The 19753-nt window shown below is 40.7% G+C and overlaps 1 protein-coding gene and 1 long non-coding RNA gene across 2 annotated transcripts in view; one reads left to right on the top strand and one right to left on the bottom strand.

Moving 5' to 3' along the window:
• sorcs3a (sortilin related VPS10 domain containing receptor 3a) overlaps window positions 1-5992 on the bottom strand; it is a 314018-nt gene extending 308026 nt beyond the window's left edge. Inside the window, exon 1 of the mRNA XM_055010019.1 lies at window positions 5070-5992. Within this exon, the coding sequence (XP_054865994.1) occupies window positions 5070-5720 (651 nt within the window). The 5' untranslated portion in view covers window positions 5721-5992. The remainder of the gene's footprint in view (window positions 1-5069) is intronic.
• Window positions 5993-11989: 5997 nt separating this feature from the next.
• LOC129348794 (uncharacterized) lies at window positions 11990-15935 on the top strand. Its single transcript, XR_008601487.1, has 3 exons — window positions 11990-12314; window positions 14629-14754; window positions 15853-15935. It is a non-coding gene; the product is annotated as an uncharacterized LOC129348794 (long non-coding RNA).
• The last annotated feature ends 3818 nt before the right edge of the window (window positions 15936-19753 follow it).

The following is a 19753-nucleotide window of genomic DNA, read 5'->3' as shown; positions in this document are numbered from 1 at the left end:
GCTCTCCGGACTCCGCTTCGTCTAAACTCCGAGTTTTTTTGTCGTCTGTCTCCACTTTGTTTCTGTACATTTTCTTAGTTTGGGTAGAAATTAATCCATTTTAATCGTCTGCTCACATCACTTCAGTTAGCACGAGCTGCTGCGGCAACCAAACTACAGCACGTGTGCTATGTTGACAAATTGGTGACGTGTTTCCGCCTTTTAGCCTGGGGATTAATAAAGTCGGTCTAAAATATTTATTTTACTAAAAGCCCGAATATTTCACCAAAAGTTGCATCCATATAATGTACTGTGTATATATATATCTATATATATATATATATATATATATATATCTATATATATATATATATATATATATATATATATATATATATATATATATATATATATATATATATATATATATATATATATATATATATATATATACACTACCAGTCAAAAATTTGTACACACCTTCTCCTTTAATGTTTTTTCCTTATTACATTGCGGATTCTCACTGAAGGCATCCAAACGATGTATGAACACTTACGGAATTATGTAGTAAACAAAAATGAGTGAAATAAGTCAAAACATGTTTTATATTTTAGATTCTTCAAAATAGCCACCCCTTGCTTTGATTACTGTTTTGCACTCTCTTGGCATTCTGTCCATGAGCTTCACGAGATTGTCGCCATTGTGTTATTGCGGAGAGTCGCCAAATCTGGCAACCCGGTTGTGAGCGCAGGTCTTAACGGCCGTTCTTGAAGCCTTCACCTTTATCTTATGCATGAAAAACACAACTGTCGGGAGTATTTTTATGAATTCTACGAATTAACTGTGTCATAATATTCCTAATTTTTAGCTGCCTTGGAAGAACTGGCTTGGCAAAACACACAACAAACCAAAAATACACACTAGAAATTAAAGTGCAGTCCAGGCTCAGACTGTACAAATATTTACACCCAAACAAACAGAGAACTTTTACTATCTGCTGTCAGATTGCCAGCATGATGTTAGTCATAGAGCTGCAAGGTCAGAAAATAATTTTAAAAAATACATAATAAATCCAAAAATGATGACAGACATGTTTTGCACCCAGCAGCTCTGGATCACAGACTATATATTAAAGTTGGGTGTACCCTCCAAGTCAAGGTGCAATCAAAAAGTTCTAAGACTGCACAAAATCAAAACTTCTTTGAAATTTGGCTACCATCCCCGGTGATACTCTGCTCCCAGTGCTCCTGCAGCATTTGTAACGCTCCCTAGAAGTCCCATTATGTAAACATGTCAAGCAGCATCTGTGATCAACTGAATCTCCTAAATGGTGTCAAAACAGCAGCACTTCAGCTTGAATTTCATTTTGGGGAACAAAAAGAAGTCACAGGGAGCTAAATGTGTTGAGCAGGGCAGGTGGAGAGTGACGAGTTCTATTCATGAGTTCGAAAAATCCTCCCTTAGACGCCTCAGGACGTTATAGTAGAACTCCAACCCTGGGGATGCAGTTATGGTGCATAACCGTGGAAATGTTGAAGAAAAGCAAGGAACATCCTCCTGGTGCTCCCAAACTGATGCGTCTTCTCTGGTTTTGGAAATTGTGGCACTGTTTCATCTCTTTTTGGTAGGTGCAGACCGTTCTCTGGTCACCATGATGATCCTCCACATAAAGGTTGGATCATCTAGCTGCTGACTGAAACAGAATATGATGTCTTATACCTGCCATAAAAACCTGAACATCCTGACTCCCGTATGTTACATACACTCAGCTGTGACATGTTCCGTGTATGTGCACCACAAATGGTCTTGGAACTTTTTGATCACCCTTTATAGAGCATGGTGTTCTTTTTGTACACTATTGTCCCATTTAGAGGAAAACTGACAGTGAAATGAGGTATGTTTTCAGGTGGGCCTATTTGGTCACTGGCAAACCAGTTTCACAAGCCCAAAATGGCTTTGGTGAAATTCCAAACCCAAGGTTTCAAAACTGTCCACAAACCTCTGGGGACATCATGCTGGCTACATCCATCTTTTACATACACTATGCTCAGAGTGTATTCGTGCAAACCTTTGAGCCCCTGCTGAAGCACTTTTAAAACCCCTGACCTCCTCTCTGTTGATATATGCTGCACTTAAAAGGTTACAGTCCAGATTATAGCAAATACCAAACAGACAAAATTAGACTTTTCCTCCCTTTATTTGAACTCACTCCCTCAACCACAGTTGTAGATTTTATGTTATTTATTCAAAGAGCTGTATTTGTCCCTTTAATAATATAAAAGAAGCAAAGGACTGCAATTTGAGGAACTACTATAACATTTACTCATTGTGCATGAAAGATAAGCCATTTCCACATAAAATCAATGCAGACAGTGTATAAACTGATGCATAAAAATTTACCAGAATGCAGGAAATGAATAGTTTCATGCTGAGAATTTCTTAGATCAGGACCCTCAGACATTTCCTTCATGTTAAAACTAAATCTTCACCCTTTTATAATGCCTGGAACTACAAAGAACTACTTGGTTAGAGAATGGTCATGGATAAAAAAAACTGCTTGGTCAAAGTTAAGAACAACCAATGCCATGTTTAAAGAAGTACCACTTGGTTCAGTTTAGAGTGAGGCTATTAAAGAATAAAAGAATGGTTCCGGTACAGTCAACCAGGTAGAAACTAGAGCTCTTAAACTCATGGTGAACCATATTGATACTTTATCAGTCTGAGCAATTTTGAGAACAAAAGACTTCTTAAACGGCGGTTTATTTCCTCCTGTATGAGGCTAAAATGAATATGTTTGGGTTGTGGACAAAACAAGGAAAGAAGATCATTTTGCACCATTTTTGACACTTTCAGCGACCAAACAACTAATTGAAGAAACACTTATTAGTTGCTACTCGCCCATTGAAAAATGATTGCCGCTGGGCTTAGAAGACAAATTTAATCGTAAATTTGGAGAAAATTCTGATCAAGGTGGAAAGAAACTGACTGTGGTTGGAAAATAATGTCTCCGGTGTTTGTCTTTGTGGATCCAACAACCCAAACCTCGTTCCATGTGTGCAATAAGCCCATGTGGCCACAAGAGGTCATTTGTTCTAGATCTGGAGGTCATTGTTGTACCAGGACTTGGTGGAACCTTGAAGGCTGACAGACTGAGAACATGAGGTGAAAGACAAGTAACAGATGTCCCTATCTGGAATAAACTTCAGCTCAACCTCGAGGCCAGAATGATGCCTCAGGAGGCTCCGAGTGTCGAACCAAACAACCAGTTGTTGTCATGTTTCTGTTGTCTCTGAAGCATTAGGTCACATGAAAAATGAAGGGGCCCAACCTGAAGCTAGTCATCCATCCAACCAGTTAGTCCTCCATTAGCCAGCCTCTAATTCTAACTAACTACTGCCAGAGTGAAGTCAGACGCCTCGCAGCTCACTCTCTCTTTCCTGCTCCTCCATTCATCACCAGAACAAGCACCGATGAAGATTAAGTAGCAGATCTCCTCTCTTGAGGATGCTCTGGAGGCCAGGCCTGACTTTATTCCTTTTTTTGCCACAAAAGAAGAAGAAAAGCCTTTGAAATAGAGGCCTCAGTCTTCAAGATAATTATTAAAGATTTAGAGCTGAGGGGCAGCGGCACACGATAACCTCCTCACCCCCTCCATCCAGCACACACTCATGCAGCCACACAAACACAGTCCACAGCACAGCGCCTCAGTCTTCACTGCGGGTTAAAAAACAAGTTCATGCACCATGTCATAATCAGCTCAGACAAGACTGAATATGTGGGCTTTTTCTCTCTTTTTTTCCAATGGAATAAAGCGAGAGCAGCAGCCATAACAACAAATTAAGCTCATGAAGCCACAAAGAAGAGGCCATCGGCTTCCTGTGAGCTCACATGCTGCTGTAAATGACTTTGATTCATTTTGTCTCATTATTCTCCTCCTACGAGGGCCCACTTGTGTAAGAGGGGACGGATCCTCGACCATTTCATGAGCTCCAATGTGGCCTGTGTCATTTCAAAGACAAGTAAGTGTTTCAGTGAGAACTATTTACAGCCGCTGCAAAGATTTACACATTATGGCAGCAGGCTGCCAAGGTCTTTGACCTGCACTAATTTTGTGACACAAAGCTCACATGTAGTCCTGCTGCACACAGAGATCACATTAATGCTGCAAGTTTGAATCTTAAATTGACCATCTTGTACCCTTGAAGTGTTTACAAATTCATTTCCTTCAAATAAATGCCCATAAATTAGATGTTTAGAATAACAAAAACAGACACCACGTATCTCCTCCTTGGTGATAATGCATATGGGGTTAGGACTAAACCTCCAAACACCCCCTTTGGAAAGTGTGTGGTAATGCAACAAGGGAGAGCATCTTAAGATTTGCAACACACTGGCTGCAGCACACCTTGGCTTGGGCTAAATATTACATTTAAAGGAATAAATCACTCCTAAACAGTCAATAAAACTAAAATTAATTCGCCTTTTTAGGTATTCAGTTCGATAAACTCCTAAATTCAAGTAAAGGCACCAAGAGTTGACTCATAATCTAAAGAATTTAAGGGCTTATTGGAGATTGAACAATAATTTATGACTCCCTCCTTCCCCGCTCAATTAATGTGGATGAAAAAAAGCTCGCATCAGTTGGGAGGAATGAATCATGCATTTGCATATCTCAGATTCGCTGCAAATAAATCATAAATATATTTCCCCTGCTAAGGCTATAAATCACGACAAAACAAAATATTAAACTGACAAATCGCTGCGCATGCCAGCGGAGAAGCGCACATGTTTGGATAAGAGCAGGAGGGACGTCTGAGTTGAGGAGATTAGTGCGTAATTTTCTGAGGAGAGTCAAAGGTCGCGGCGGAATAACCTCAGATTCACTGCGCTGCACTGCTCTGGCATTTAAGGAACAGTGTGCGTCAGTGCGCATCCAGTGCACCTGTTAACAGTGAACCCAAACTCAGTGGCACGACAGAGCACCGAGGCTCTGCTCTGTGCGTCACGGAGTTTATTCTCTCAAAATATCTCCAAAATCTCCGGTCAGAGTTGAGCCGCTGGGGGGGAAAGAAGGAAGCGGCTGTACTTACGCTGCTGTTCTGTCCGGACCAGTAGACCACCGCGTGGTTGTGCGCAGAGTCCCCAGTCAGAGAGAAAGTGCTGCTGGTGAGCTTCGGCTCGTCCTGCCGGTTATTCCCTCTCCCTTCGTCCCTGCTCCACCTGAACTCGGACCTGCCCTGCCGTTGTCCGTCCAACATAGAGCCCCGATCTTCCGGAGCGCCAGCGTCCACACCAGCCCGCCCGCTCCACCCGCTCTCGCTCAAGTCGGCAAACTCAGGACCGCCGCTCCTCTTGGCTCTCCGGAGCGCAGCGTCCTCAGCGGTCTCCGGCTGGCCGCCTCCACCGTGCTGACTCTGCCCAGCGGATCCGGGTGTATCTCCGGGCGCGCTAACTCCATCCAAACTGACCTCTTCGGGGAACTGTTCTCCGTCTATTCCAGTATTCAGCTCGGTAACCCCGAGTTCGCCAAACTCTACTCGGATGTTTCTGAGGCTGGCCGGCTCCTGTGTCGGGTCGGCGGGTATCCCCAGCTGTAATTCCTCCAGGTGAAGTTGAACCGGCGACGGACAAGATGCGCAAGTTATCTCCGCCTTGGCATGTTGCAGGGTGTGAGCGGCCACCATCAGCCAGATACCCAGGGACAAGTGCAAGGCTGGGCAGAAGCCAGCCCAAGTCTCCATCGCTGACAGAGATTTGGGGAGGTGGAGGGGGTGAAGGACGGCTGGAGACCTTATCCTACACCTTAACTCCCGTCTCTCAGGTCGATGTGGGAAGAAACTGACGCCTCGATTGTCCGTCTGCGTGTTTTTTGGGGGAGGAGGGAAGAAAAAGTGCTCTTCAGCGAAACTGTTCACGTCCAAGGATCTTTGGTCGGGAAAAGCCACCACACAGGAGGGAGGAGCTGTAACGCAGCCAGCTGCCGAGTGTGAGTCCGGAAGAGACAGTGGGAGAGAGAGGGAGAGAAAGGGAGAGAGAGGGAGAGAGGGGGGAGACTGAGAGAGAGAGAGGCAGAGAGACCCCGGGAGAGAGCGGGGAGAGAGAGGCGCTGTCCGCGGTGCTGAGTCTCCTCCTGCTCTTTGAAGTATTTTAGATCCGAGCAGCACAGAATCTCCACTGTGAGCCCCCTCTCATCAACACTCTGATAAATGACTGTAAAATACACATAAACACTTAGAAATCCTAACAACAGTGCAGCCATTCTCCAAAATTATAGAAATCTGGTGCTTTTTTGCTGGAAAAACTGAACACGAGAATCAAACAGTTCAGAAAACACAAGACGCCAAATATAAAAAAATTACAACATAAAGTGTAAATATTGGTATTGACACTCTGTAATGTTATTACTAGTGTGATTTTACCTCAGTAATTTATATATTCAGAATTAAGTCCTACAAAAATAGAAAATACCACTTTTCTTGACTATAATATTAAGGACCCCACAGTGGTGTTAAGGAGAATAAACTGAGGAATGTAATAATATACTGTAGCTTAGACCCTGCAGTATTAGAAATTAACCCAACTAATATAAATATCAAGGATAAAATTCTACAATATTTCTAATTATTCAGACTTTGAGCCTCCTCTCATCAACACTGTGATTAACAACTGTAAAAACAAAAAACAAAACATATAAATACATGTAAATTCTAACAGTACAGCAGCAATTATCCAAAATAAGGTTAAAAACTGCAAAAATCTGAGGGTTTTGTTGCAGGGCTGCTGGAGAAACTGAAAGTGTAAATCAAACACTTCATAAAACACTATTAATAAAGAGTTTTACAATCAAAGAAATGTCAAATTAGACAAAAAAAATGTAAAACAAATTCAAACACATATCATATTACATGCAACATAAACAAGAAAAAGCAGTTAAATCAAGTTAAGACAACATTTGTGTATGTGACGTTTAAACAACAGCTGTTGCTTTCTGGTAAAAGTATTGCACAATAACCGAATAATTGTAAATATTCAGACTGAAACCCTGACGTTATTTATTGTGTGATTTTGCTTGAATAATTTATATATTAGCAATTAAAACTTACAAAAATAGATTAAAAATACTTTAAATGATGGATATTTATGGTGTAATTTTACTTTAATAATCTATGTATAAAAATATAGAAATATTACTTTACCTGAGGATGCTACATTAAAGTTGAGACTGTGCAGTGTCATTAATTATGGGGAATAACTTAACTAATGTAATAATATACTGTAGCTAAGGCCCTATGACATTATAAATTACAGAAATTAACCTAATTAATATAAATGTTAAGTTTAAGATCCTACAATATTATTCTATGCACCCCCACCCACTTCAAAAAACAAACAAACAAAACAGTTTGCATCAATCTTTTGAGTTATGACAACTTCTAATGAAATTATGGTCAACCAACAAACTACATTGGGTTGATGGTATTAGATTCTTCTCTACTGTCAAAGATACGTTTTTATTTACTTCATGGTTGCAAAAATGTAACCAATCATGAAGTAAATGATTACTCATATAAATTAGTTTTAACTATGTCATTTTCTGTTGTTGTTATTTAACAGACATTTTTGCCTGCTACGTAAGAAATGACCATATTTATGAACACAAGTTTTAAAGTTGACAAAAACTTTATAAAAAATAACTTGCTCCAATCAGATTTTCCTTAGTAGCAATTGTGTATTTCAAGACAAAATATTAAAATTTTGAAAGCAAAAACAAAACTAATTGAAATGCTCCAACAAATTATAAATAAACATGAAAAATCCTCTCTAGCAGCAGAACTGCCAAATGAAACTTTATCGTTATACTGTCTAGATTGCAGACAGATTTCACTGCTAAATATGACTAGCATTAGCTGCATTCAGTAGAACAACATATCCTATCGACTATCAGCAGGTGTAGAAAAACTCTGTGCACGAGTCCATTGTTGTAATATCGCAACTGAAAACATTCACAGATTCACTGCTTTAGTGGAATTTATTTGTTAAAGACATGGAATTCACCTTGAAATATCCTCTAACACACATTTTTAACCATCTGAAATTCTCAAGGCATATCTATTAGATAGAAATCTGGAATTCAAGGTGAAGAAAATAAAGTTATCAGGCAAATTTTTTATCAAGTTACTTAAACTTGAATTTCATTCTGAATCAACAAACATTAAAATTCAGGTTGACATTGCACACAATATTAAAATATTGAAACAAAACATATTGAAACTAAATATATTAAGTTGATGCAGCATTATTATGTCAACACAACTTATCAAAACAACGTTTGCTGTGTAAAATGTTTATCTAAATCATTAAATCCTAAATTTTATCTTGCAGTTATTCATTTATTCAGGAAGTGGGAATAGGTTGTATAAAAACTTTTTAGAGTGTAATATGCATATATCTGGCTTTGACGTGTTATTTGTTTATTGAAAATCAATATTACCATATGGCATTGTGGTAGCTAAGATGTACTTTTTACAGTGCAGAGTTGAGATCTGTCAACTTTGTTTGACATTTTAAAATGCACAAAGCACTAAAAGGTCAAAAACATGAGGGATTAAGTATAAGTAAGTGACATTTTTATGGATTTGAGAAATGTATTCATATTTTATCATAATTATGAAGACACGTTTTTTAAAAAATTCATACATTTTGAAAACTAAGTTGCTCCACTGTTGAGTAGAAAGAAGAGTTCAACATCCTGAAATCCTGACATCACGGTGAAGAAAAAATTGGTCATCAATTACATTTTCTTAGGTTGCATTAACTTGAATGTAGTTTCAAATCAACTAAATCAGGAATTTTAGTTTGAATTACACACAGTACTAAGTTGTGTTATTTAGCAGCATTATTATGTGAATACAACCTTTCAAAATAATGTTTGCAAATTCAAACCAGCTAAATCATTAATTCAGAGGTTTTTTCTTTTTTTCTTGCAGCCGCGCATTTAATTAAGCAGTGATCCCTTGAGATTATTTTTAGAGTGTAATATACATAAGTCTAGCTGTGATATTTTTTCATTTCAATTTACCAAATGCCAGTAAATTTATGGGTTGCATTTTGAATGAAAACATTTTTAAAAATGACCAAAATGTGATACTCTCATATAGCATTTTGTGGTTTTGCTCAGTTTAAGCCAAATAAAGTTAAAAAAAAATAAATAAAAAACACCCCAGTGAAGACTGTTTGAACCCCAACCCTAAATATCTAACAACTGCATTTACTTTAGAAAACTTCTCCAACAACGAGGCTCCCTGAATGCTGAGTTTATAACAAAGACTTTTCCAACAAGCTCACACCTCTAAATATTTGGACACACTATTAAACAGTCAACCGTGCTGCCATTTCTGCCAAGAGATTCTCAAAACCAATAATATTAACAATGGTTCTAATAATAGGCCATTACAAAGTGGAGGAAATAATAAAATAATCACATTTTACTGTTACACAACCACGTAGGCTGCAGCCTTCACTGGTCACTGCGGCCTATTTGTCCACACTCAGCACCTGCCAATCTGTCTGTCACACAAAACATAATATGAGGATTTAAAAACAGGACCGGGTCAGTCTGTCAGTGCTGGTGGGTGGGAGGTGGAGGAAGGAGGGCCGGAGCTGGCGTTGGAGGCTCCTCTGGGAGGCAGAACACTCACTGATGGATTGGGGAGAATTGGCAGGGAGTTGCACCACTCCTCGGGGGGAAATAAGGCAGCGCCTGGAGGCATGAGAGAGGCAGGGAGTGGGGGAGGAGAGGGGAGGGATACTGTTCATTCTGCACATCAAGGACTCAGAGATGCTGATAGAAAACATGAATGTACGTAGGAGGCAGTTTTCAGGGGGTTGTCTGCGAGTCTAAGTGCAGTTATTCATTAGTGATTTAGCATGTTGCGTCCTTGTCTATCAACTTGACTGCCCACAAATTGCCCATCAGGGAGAATTCTGGAGACTCTGTCTGCATTTCAACAAATTCCCAATCATATCAGTGTGAAAAAGACAGCTGCAGAATAAGCAGAGGCATTAAAAATATCAGCTAAAGGAACCGGTGCGCTACCGAGTAATCTGATTCCTTTGCATTGCCACAGAGCTGGTGCACATTTCACCCAAAGAGACCTCAGGAAATATATTCTATATTTTTACTATTGCAGTGTATCAGATGACAATTTGAAATATCTTTTCTGGTTTGGTTCACTCTCAGCTCTCATTGCATGAAACTGCAAACCAGCACTATGAGTCATTTGTGCAAGAAGTTTAGAATTAAAAATATCAAAAAGGAAGAATAGAAAATATATAAAACTGAGAGCAATAATTAGAGAATTTAAAAACAAACAGCTTTAGGTAAGATAAGATGTAATTTCAAATCTTACTTTAGTTATGTTTTATTTGGTCTCGCACCATCAGATCATTCTGAAGCATAGAATGGTCTGACTGTGCAAGAAGCTTATCAGAAATAGTATTATTGAGCAACCTTTATTAAAACTCTTAACTTAAAAGGTATGAGGCCATAGTTAAAATGTAACCGAGGAAAAAACTGAAAGGTCTCAGCCCATAACTATGAAACTTGGATAAGAATGACATAAAATATTTAAAGGCAAATTTTAACATAATAAAAACATAAAGAATTAAAGCTGCAAGCAGCGTTGGACGGGTCCTCGCATCCGTGCTGGTCGGCGAATCCACGCACGTCCACCAGGTGGCGCTGCGACTGAGAGTGCATGTCGGCCTATGGATGTGATGAGGGCTGGACTCTGATCACACGTGTAAAATTTCAGGCAGATTGGAGCATGTTCAGGCTACTTATAGAGCTTTTCCTGTCCATCCACCAGGTGGCGCTGCGACCGAGAGTGTATGTCGGCCTACGGATGTGATCAGGGTTGGACTCTGATCACGCATATAAAATTTCAGGCAGATCGGACCATGTCCAGGCTAGTTATAGAGCATTTCCTTCCATCCACCAGGTGGCGCTGCGACCGAGAGTTTATGTCGGCCTATGGATGTGATCAGGGCGGGACTCTGATCATACATGTAAAGTTTGACACAGATTGGAGCATGTTTAGGGCAGTTACACAGCAGTTGATGTTTCATGGCGAAGCATCAAAATTCACGAGGCCGCCATGGCCACGCCCTCAGACTTAAGGTGAGCATTTTGATAACTTTTCATCACCCATGCCTGGACTACATCCTGGCCGAATTTCATCTCTTTCGGTGTTACCCTGTTTGAGTTGATAGCTTTTCAAAATGTCTAAAAATGACCCAAAATTGAAGGTTGGTGTTAAATTCTAGAAAGAAGAAGAAGATTAAAGAAAGAAAATACATAAAAAAGAAGCAATTAAATAAATGGGAAAAAGTTAAGACAATTAAACTTTTATAAAGTATGGGGGGAAAAAAGATGTAAGAAATTAAAAAATTGTATTTAATAAATAAACAGGAAATTTGTAAATAAGTGTTGTAGTCTTTTGCAGTTAATTGATGGATAGGCGTAGTGAGAGACAGCCAGACAATGGGGTAGAAATAAGAATGAGAACAACTAATATAGCACAGGGTTGCGAGCGGGAATCGAACCAGGGCCTCAGCATTGAGGACCAACTACATGCTTCAGTGGCTTAACCCGCAGAGCTATATGATCACACATGTTAGCTGTCAGCAAAGGTGTATCAATCCAATAGAAAGTCTAGGGGTAGGGTTCGGGTTACAGAGGAAGATCCTGACAGTAGCAATGTACCAAAAACATGGATATAAAATTATACATTTTTTCATAATTTAATATTAAGTCACACTAGCCAAAAAATTCTTAGAATAAAGTTGGGGTTTTTCCTTCAGCCGTTGTGGTTGCACTGTACCTTTAGGTTATCTAGATCTACAACGGCTGAAGGAAAAACCACGGATTAATTTCTCAGAATATTCGGCTGCTTAGTATTAACATTAAAAATATTTATGTGTAATATTAATTACCCTATTTTTTTCATTACAACTGTAAGGACCTTCCTCTCCAACCCTAACCCTACCCCTAGACTTTCTATTGGATTAATACACGTTTTCAAGACCAGAACATGTGTGGTCATGTAGCTCTACGGGTTACGCCTGTGATGTTCAGGACTCATTCTTGTATTTTACACTCTCTGATGTTTTCTTTTCTTCATGTCTAGTGTGTGAATCATTTCTGGTTTGTCTCTTCAGTGTCTCATGTGGCCCTGCAGCTTCTCCTCCTCCACCTCCTCCTGAAGCCTTCATCTTCTTCATCATCAGCTGCTCAGTGACTCTGTTGGACGTCTCACCGTGTGGCAGCAGCTCAGGTCAGTGGTGAAGATCCTCTTTATCAGCTCCACACCCACAGACGTAGTGAACGCAGCGTCTGTTGTTGTGCTAATAAGAAGCTGCATCTGAGCAGCAGCAGCTCTGTTCACTCCAGCCTCAGTCACACATGGAGTCAGAGCAACACTCTGTCAGAGCTGATTCCTCAATGTTAGATCTGATTAATCTCTCTCTAGTAACAGGTTATGTACCACAGGCTTTTAAGGTTGCTGTAATCAAACCTTTACTTAAAAAGCCCACTCTAGATCCAGATGTTTTAGCCAACTATAGACCAGTTTCCAACCTCCCATTTCTCTCCAAAATTCTGGAAAGAACAGTTGCAAATCAATTATGTGAACATTTACAAAGGAATAGCTTGTTTGAAGAGTTTCAGTCAGGCTTCAGAGTGCATCATAGCACAGAAACAGCTCTGGTGAAAGTTACTAATGACCTTCTCATAGCGTCAGATAATGGACTGGTCTCTATACTTATTTTATTGGACCTTAGTGCAGCATTCGATACAATCGACCACAAACTTTTATTACAGCGACTAGAACATTCTATTGGCATTAAAGGGACAGCACTGGACTGGTTTAAATCCTACTTATCAGACAGGTTCCAGTTTGTGCATGTCAACAATGACTCTTCTGAGCATACTAGGGTTAATCATGGAGTTCCTCAGGGTTCTGTCTTAGGACCAATACTGTTCACATTATACATGCTTCCCTTAGGCAACATTATTAGGAAGCACTGTATTAATTTCCATTGTTATGCTGACGACACTCAATTGTATTTATCTATGAAGCCAAATGAAACTAATCAGCTAGCTAGACTGCAAGATTGTCTTAAGGACATAAAGACCTGGATGACCTATAATTTCTTACTACTAAATTCAGACAAGACTGAAGTCATTGTATTTGGCCCCAAACATCTTAGAGAATTGCTTTCAAAGCATATAGCTACTCTGGATGGCATTACATTGGCCTCCAGTACTACTGTGAGGAACCTCGGTGTTATCTTTGACCAGGACATGTCCTTTAACTCGCACATAAAACAAATCTGTAGGACTTCCTTTTTCCACCTGAGAAATACTGTGAAAATCAGGAACATCCTGTCTCAGAGTGATGCAGAAAAACTAGTCCATGCATTTGTTACTTCTAGGCTTGACTACTGTAATTCCTTATTATCAGGTTGTCCCAATAGCTCTCTGAAACATCTACAGCTGATCCAAAATGCTGCAGCCAGAGTACTGACGGGAGTTAGCAAGAGAGATCATATTTCTCCTATATTGGATTCTCTTCATTGGCTTCCTGTTAAATCTAGAATAGAATTCAAAATCCTTCTTCTGACATATAAAGCTCTTAACAACCAATCTCCATCATATCTTAAAGACCTGATAGTACCATATTATCCTAGCAGAACTCTTCGCTCTCAGACTGCTGGCTTACTTGTTGTTCCTAGAATCTCTAAAAGTAGAATGGGAGGCAGAGCCTTCAGTTATCAGGCGCCTCTCCTGTGGAACCAGCTCCCAGTTTGGGTTCTGGAGGCGGACACCCTCTCTATTTTTAAGACCAGGCTTAAAACCTTCCTTTTCGACAAAGCTTATAGTTAGGGCTGACTGGGGGACCCTGACGGGGTATGCTTGTGTTTTCATTTGCACAACTGACTTCCCCTCTTGACGTCCCTTAGTTCTGCCCCTAGTTATGCTGCTATAGGCCTAGACTGCTGGGGAACCTCTCTTGATGCACTGAGCCCTTCTCTAACTACCTATGTATTTACTACATATACCATTATTGCATTACATTCACTCTGTTTCTTTCTGTGTCCTTTCTCCGAGTGTCCCTGGTCCCAGAGCTGGATGCTGGATGCTTCAAATGTGTGGCTGTGTTTTATGGTCCTTGTGTCCCACCCCCCCACCTCTCTATCTCTACCCCTCTATCTGTATCCCTCTATCTCTACCTCTACCCCTCTATCTCTACCTCTCTACCTCTTCTGTCCCTCTCAACCCGCCCGGCCAGCAGGCAGATGGTTCCCCCCACATTAGAGCCGGGTTCTGCTCGAGGTTTTTTTCCCTGTTAAAAGGGTGTTTTCCTTGCCACTGTCGCCTTTTGGCTTGCTCTGGGGGTCAGGCATATGGGTTCTGTAAAGCGTCTCGAGACAATTTGACTGTAATTGGCGCTATATAAATAAAATTGAATTGAAAATTGAATTGAACTGAGAGCTCTCAGCAGTTTTCTACCCATTTAAGAACAGGACAAACCGAACAAGCTGTTGTATCGATTTGTCCACGATTTCCTCTCATGTGTCCATTTTAAGGAGTTTGCAGTCAACCAAGGCCGACTCAGAATCACTCCCACCGGGAAGATCTGTGAAGGAAGGTCCACCCGGCTGGTCCAGAAGCTCCGGTCCAGCAGAGCAGCGTCAGGATGGAGACGTAACCGGGTGAGTTAACTAGAGAGGCGACACATTCACATAGAAAATCCAACAATTCCTTCTGTTTTTACAGTTTTTGACTCTGGTAAATGGTGTCATTTTTCAAAGCTGGTGGGTTTTGGGCTTCACAGATTGAACCTAAATGCTTTTCTTAAACAAACTGCTGAGCTGCTGCACAGTGAAATGTTTGAGTGGAGCTCAGGATGAAAGCATCAGAGCTGTTTTACATGTTTTTATGTTCAGCTAATATCATTTCCTCTGGTCAATGTTTGTGGTGTTAGAAGTGGACGTTTGTAGGGAGTTTTCAGTTGTAATACTTAAATGCATAAATATTTGCAGTGGTGGTTTCACTGCAAGCATCTACTGATGTCACCAGTGAAGTAAATAAAAACAGCATTTGTTGAACTTTACGCCTCTCAGTGTCTGCAGTTAGTTTAGCTGAATCAATGCAGATATTTCTATTTTTCTACATGACAGGAATGTCAGTGAAATCCAAATGCTAAGAATAAACAAGTGATCTGCCTGGTCACAGATCCCACTTTAATCCAAAATAAAGACTTTGCAAGGAAATGAACTTGAAATATGAGCCACCAGTAAAAGTTGTGATCAGACAGAAGGGCCTGTATTTTATCTTTGGAGAAGTTTAACATGTAAGTTTGTGCAGCTGATCAGTGGTGAGGCCTGTTGATGACTGGAGATGTGTGTGGACAATTAGACGAAGCAGCAAATGTGTTGAAAATGAGTTGTCTTCTCAGAGTCTTGAAGATGTTTTGTCAGAGCTAAGAAAGAAGTAAGAGATCCTGCAGGTGATTGTTGAGTGGTGTTGAGGAATTTGAATGTAGAGGAATAGCAAAGAGATTTTGAAGATATTTAAGCCATAAGTTGTATTTTATTTGTTTGCTGTTCTCTCCCATTTGTAGTGAAGAGAAGTGATTTGACATGAAGAATATGATTTGTGTGGCTTTGAAATTGTGTTAAAATGTAAAAATGAGTGATGAGGAGAAGAGTGTGACTTTTTAGTATTGTGTTTTTTAGCGTGTTCTTTAAAAGTTGTAGGTAGATTATCTTCTTTTTTTGATTTTGTGGATTGTTTTTTTTTTCTTTCAGTGTTGATGTCACCGCCTTGACGAATAGAAGAAAAGCCTGTATTTGGGTATGTAGGACCGGTAGTCCAGAGGTAGTGATGGTGGTTTGGAACCTGGAGAATGCAGGTTCAATCCCCCCCTCTGCTCAAGCTTTTTTTTCCACATTTGGGCAAAATTTGCCAAAAATGTGCCTTCGTGCCTTCGTGCCTTCGTGCCTTCGTGCCTTCGTGCCTTCGTGCCTTCGTGCCTTCGTGCCTTCGTGCCTTCGTGCCTTCGTGCCTTCGTGCCTTCGTGCCTTCGTGCCTTCGTGCCTTCGTGCCTTCGTGCCTTCGTGCCTTCGTGCCTTCGTGCCTTCGTGCCTTCGTGCCTTCGTGCCTTCGTGCCTTCGTGCCTTCGTGCCTTCGTGCCTTCGTGCCTTCGTGCCTTCGTGCCTTCGTGCCTTCGTGCCTTCGTGCCTTCGTGCCTTCGTGCCTTCGTGCCTTGCTTATGGGCAAATCTCCTGGTTTTCCTTTTTGCCAGATCCATCCTTGAAGTCCAGTCCAGTCCACTCCAGTCCAGTGACACTCCACACCACAGCGGGGATTCGAACCGTGACCATCCACATGACAGACACACACCCTCTGTGTGAGCTATCTGTCACACAAGGTCCCTGGTGGAGTTTGTTGTAATGATGGTTGCAAGAGGTTGTCATGCAGCCAAAGTGTAAAAAGAGCCTTGAGCTGGATTCAAACCAAGGACCTCTTGGCAGATAACTTACCACTGCACTATCCTTCCTACTGGGTGTAGCTGTTAGTTTTCGTAAATGATGGTACACAAAAGTATTAAGGAAGTGAAGATAATAAAGGTACTAAGGTACCGGGGAGGCAAAAAACTTACCTCTACACCACCTGTCCTACAAGATGTTGCTCTAACTTTGCTTAAATGATGCTATCAATTAGTACTGGCGCAACCAAACGACAAATAAAAGGTGTGAGTGAAGATCTGAATCATGTGAGGTTTGTTTCTGAGACTGAATACACCTGATCTCATCTGATCTGCAAAGCTAAGCAGGGTTGGGCCCGGTTAGTATTTGGATGGGAGACTACCTGGGAATACCAGGTGCTGTAAGCTTTTTACTTCTCCTCACAACCTGAACAACACACTGCTAGCGACAGCTATCAACTAAAACCTCTTGGTTTCTTTATTATACACTCTATGAGGTGGATAAGCTGCAGCTCATGCTGATTTATTGCTGCTTCTGGTTGGAGCCAAAGAACAAAGGCTTCACCTGTTGGAGCAGCTGATGTCCTGCAGCCTCTTCACCACAGAAAGCCTCTGACAGCTTCAATTCTTTACACTCTGACTGCAAGACACCAATCACATTGGAACATTTACATGTATGGAACAAAGAGCTGAGCTGACACTCAACATATGTTTGAGCATTTATTGATAAAGACATTCAAACATGTCTAGAGATAGAACACCAACGCACGGTGTAAGAAAGGTCAGAACACACTTCACCTGCTCAGGAAACTGAAGTCTTTCGGGGTGCAGGGAGCAATTCTGAGGACCTTTTATGGTTGTGTGGTGGTATCAGCCATCCTGTATGGAGTGGTCTGCTGGAGCAGCAGCATCACGGCTGCAGACAGGAAGAGACTAAAGAAACTGGTTAAGAAAGCAAGCTCTGTCCTGGGCTGGTGGTAGACAGGAGGATGATGACAAAGCTGTTGTCTATCATGGAGGACATCTCCCACCCCCTGCAGGAAACAGGACCATCACCGGCAGCTCCTTCAGGGACAAACTGCTTCACCCACGATGTTTGAAGGAGGTCCTTCCTTCCTGCAGCAGTCAGACTGTGTTCAATCAAGCCTGCTCCCAGTAGTTCAGATCACCCATGAAGTAACTGCAATAAAATGTAAATAAGTCAATATGTGCAATTTCACAGGTTTTTTTTTTACAAGCATTTCTATTTCTTCTCTAAGGAGAAAGCATCTATTTATATCTGTGCACTGAGTGCTGCTTTTTTTTTTTTTTTTTTTACTTTTTTTCCTATCTGCTACTGCCACACTGAAAATTTCCCCACTGCAGGATCTACCTATCCATCCATCTATCTATGGTCCATCTACCTCCCTACCTATCTATCCATCCATCCATCCATCCATCCACCCATCTCTCTCACAGATGTGGGGGTTGATTCACCTGTTCTCAATCACCTTAATCCACGAAGGCCCGGTTCTTCATTCTTCCGCTCTCTGCCAGACCACAGACTTTGAAACCAGAACCTTTCTCCTACAATTAGTCTGGTTTCCCCTTTTTGTTTTCACCTTGGTTTAGTTATCCTTTCTGTGTTGGTTTTAGTTTCATTCGTTAAATAAACTCCTTGTAATCTTTGACCTGTGTCTGCAGATGTCCTGTGACACCAATGATCCCATCTGATATTTAGCATGTTTTCAATTATTGGTCCCATTTCTTTAAAAAAAAAAAAAAAAAAAAAAAAGCCCCCTGAAATCTGATCAGATAAATGAATGTGAAACTACTTTGGGTCTGCTGCAGCTGCCTCCCTCTGATCTTGTTCCTGCCCACAGCACAATCTGATCAGTGAAACACTGAAGGACAACTTCAGCATGTAAAACATAAATAAGCAAAGGCTGCAACTCGTGATTATTTTAATTTTAACTTAACTTTATGTGCTGTTCAAAAACTTTATTTTTTCTGCAAATGTGTAGTGATTCCAAATCTTGGTTATTGATCTCCTTGATTACAAAAAAAATCTGTATCGACCCGGAAAAAAAACAAACATGTCAGGCACCCTATGATGTTAACTGTTTGCCTGAATGTTTTTGTTTAAAATCCTCAGTAATAACCTTTGACTGGTTGCTCTTAACCCTGTAAAACTCACTGCTGCAAAAATACAACATCAGCTTATTTTTTAATTACTATTTTCTATTATATATATCTGAAATAAACCCTAATCTGTGGGTCTGACAGCAGCGTGAGGTCAAAGAAGCTGCCATCAGCTGCTGCACTTCTGTCCGTCCAGCAGATGGAGCCATGGAGCTGCAGTCAAGTGAAGAGCAGCACAAGGCAACCACCACTTCCATCCACTGACGCATTCAATTTGACTGACGCTAATGTTTTATTGACTTCCAACCACTAAACCAATATGATCACTGATGCACTGAGCTGAAGAAGTAATGTTACATTTCAAACATAACTGGGGAAATAACTGAAACTTCTTCCTTAGGAAAGGAGAAAGTATAAGAGTATAAAGGCAGTGCAAGAATAAATAAGAAAAAAACGGTGCAAAAATTGCCCATAGCATTATATACAGATGACTTTATTCTTAAAAAAAAAAAAACAACAAACATGTAGAAGACTATATACAGAGGATCAGGTTTCAGGTATAGATAGATCGACAGATGAATCCTTACTGTGAAAATATTTAAAGACATTGAACATTGTGCAATATAAGGTCAGTCAGCAGCCTCAGTTCATGCACCAAGAAAACTTTTATGCATTTTTTAAAAATAAATTTTCTCCATTTACAAGGCAGGGAGATAACCGAAACTTCTTCCTTAATAGTTCCTGTTTAGTTTTTATGCTGTGGTGTCAGGATTACTACACGTGGAAATGAATATCAAATTAAAATCATTTCCATATCTTGACAAGTTGTTGCGATCAAAAAGTAAACTAAAGCTGCAAGCAGCGTTGGACGGGTCCTCGCATCCTTGCTGGTCGGCGAATCCACGCACATCCACCAGGTGGCGCTGCGACCGAGAGTGCATGTCGGCCTATGGATGCGATGAGGGCTGGACTCTGATCACACGTGCAAAATTTCAGGCAGATTGGAGCATATTCAGGCTACTTCTAGAGCTTTTCCTGTCCATCCACCAGGTGGCGCTGCGACCGAGAGTGTATATTGGCCTATGGATGTGATCAGGGTC

Source organism: Amphiprion ocellaris, chromosome 4, assembly GCF_022539595.1.
Source record: "Amphiprion ocellaris isolate individual 3 ecotype Okinawa chromosome 4, ASM2253959v1, whole genome shotgun sequence".
NCBI classification, from domain to species: domain Eukaryota; kingdom Metazoa; phylum Chordata; class Actinopteri; family Pomacentridae; genus Amphiprion; species Amphiprion ocellaris.
Note: the sequence above shows the minus strand (reverse complement) of the source record. Positions and strands in the feature narration are given on the sequence as shown.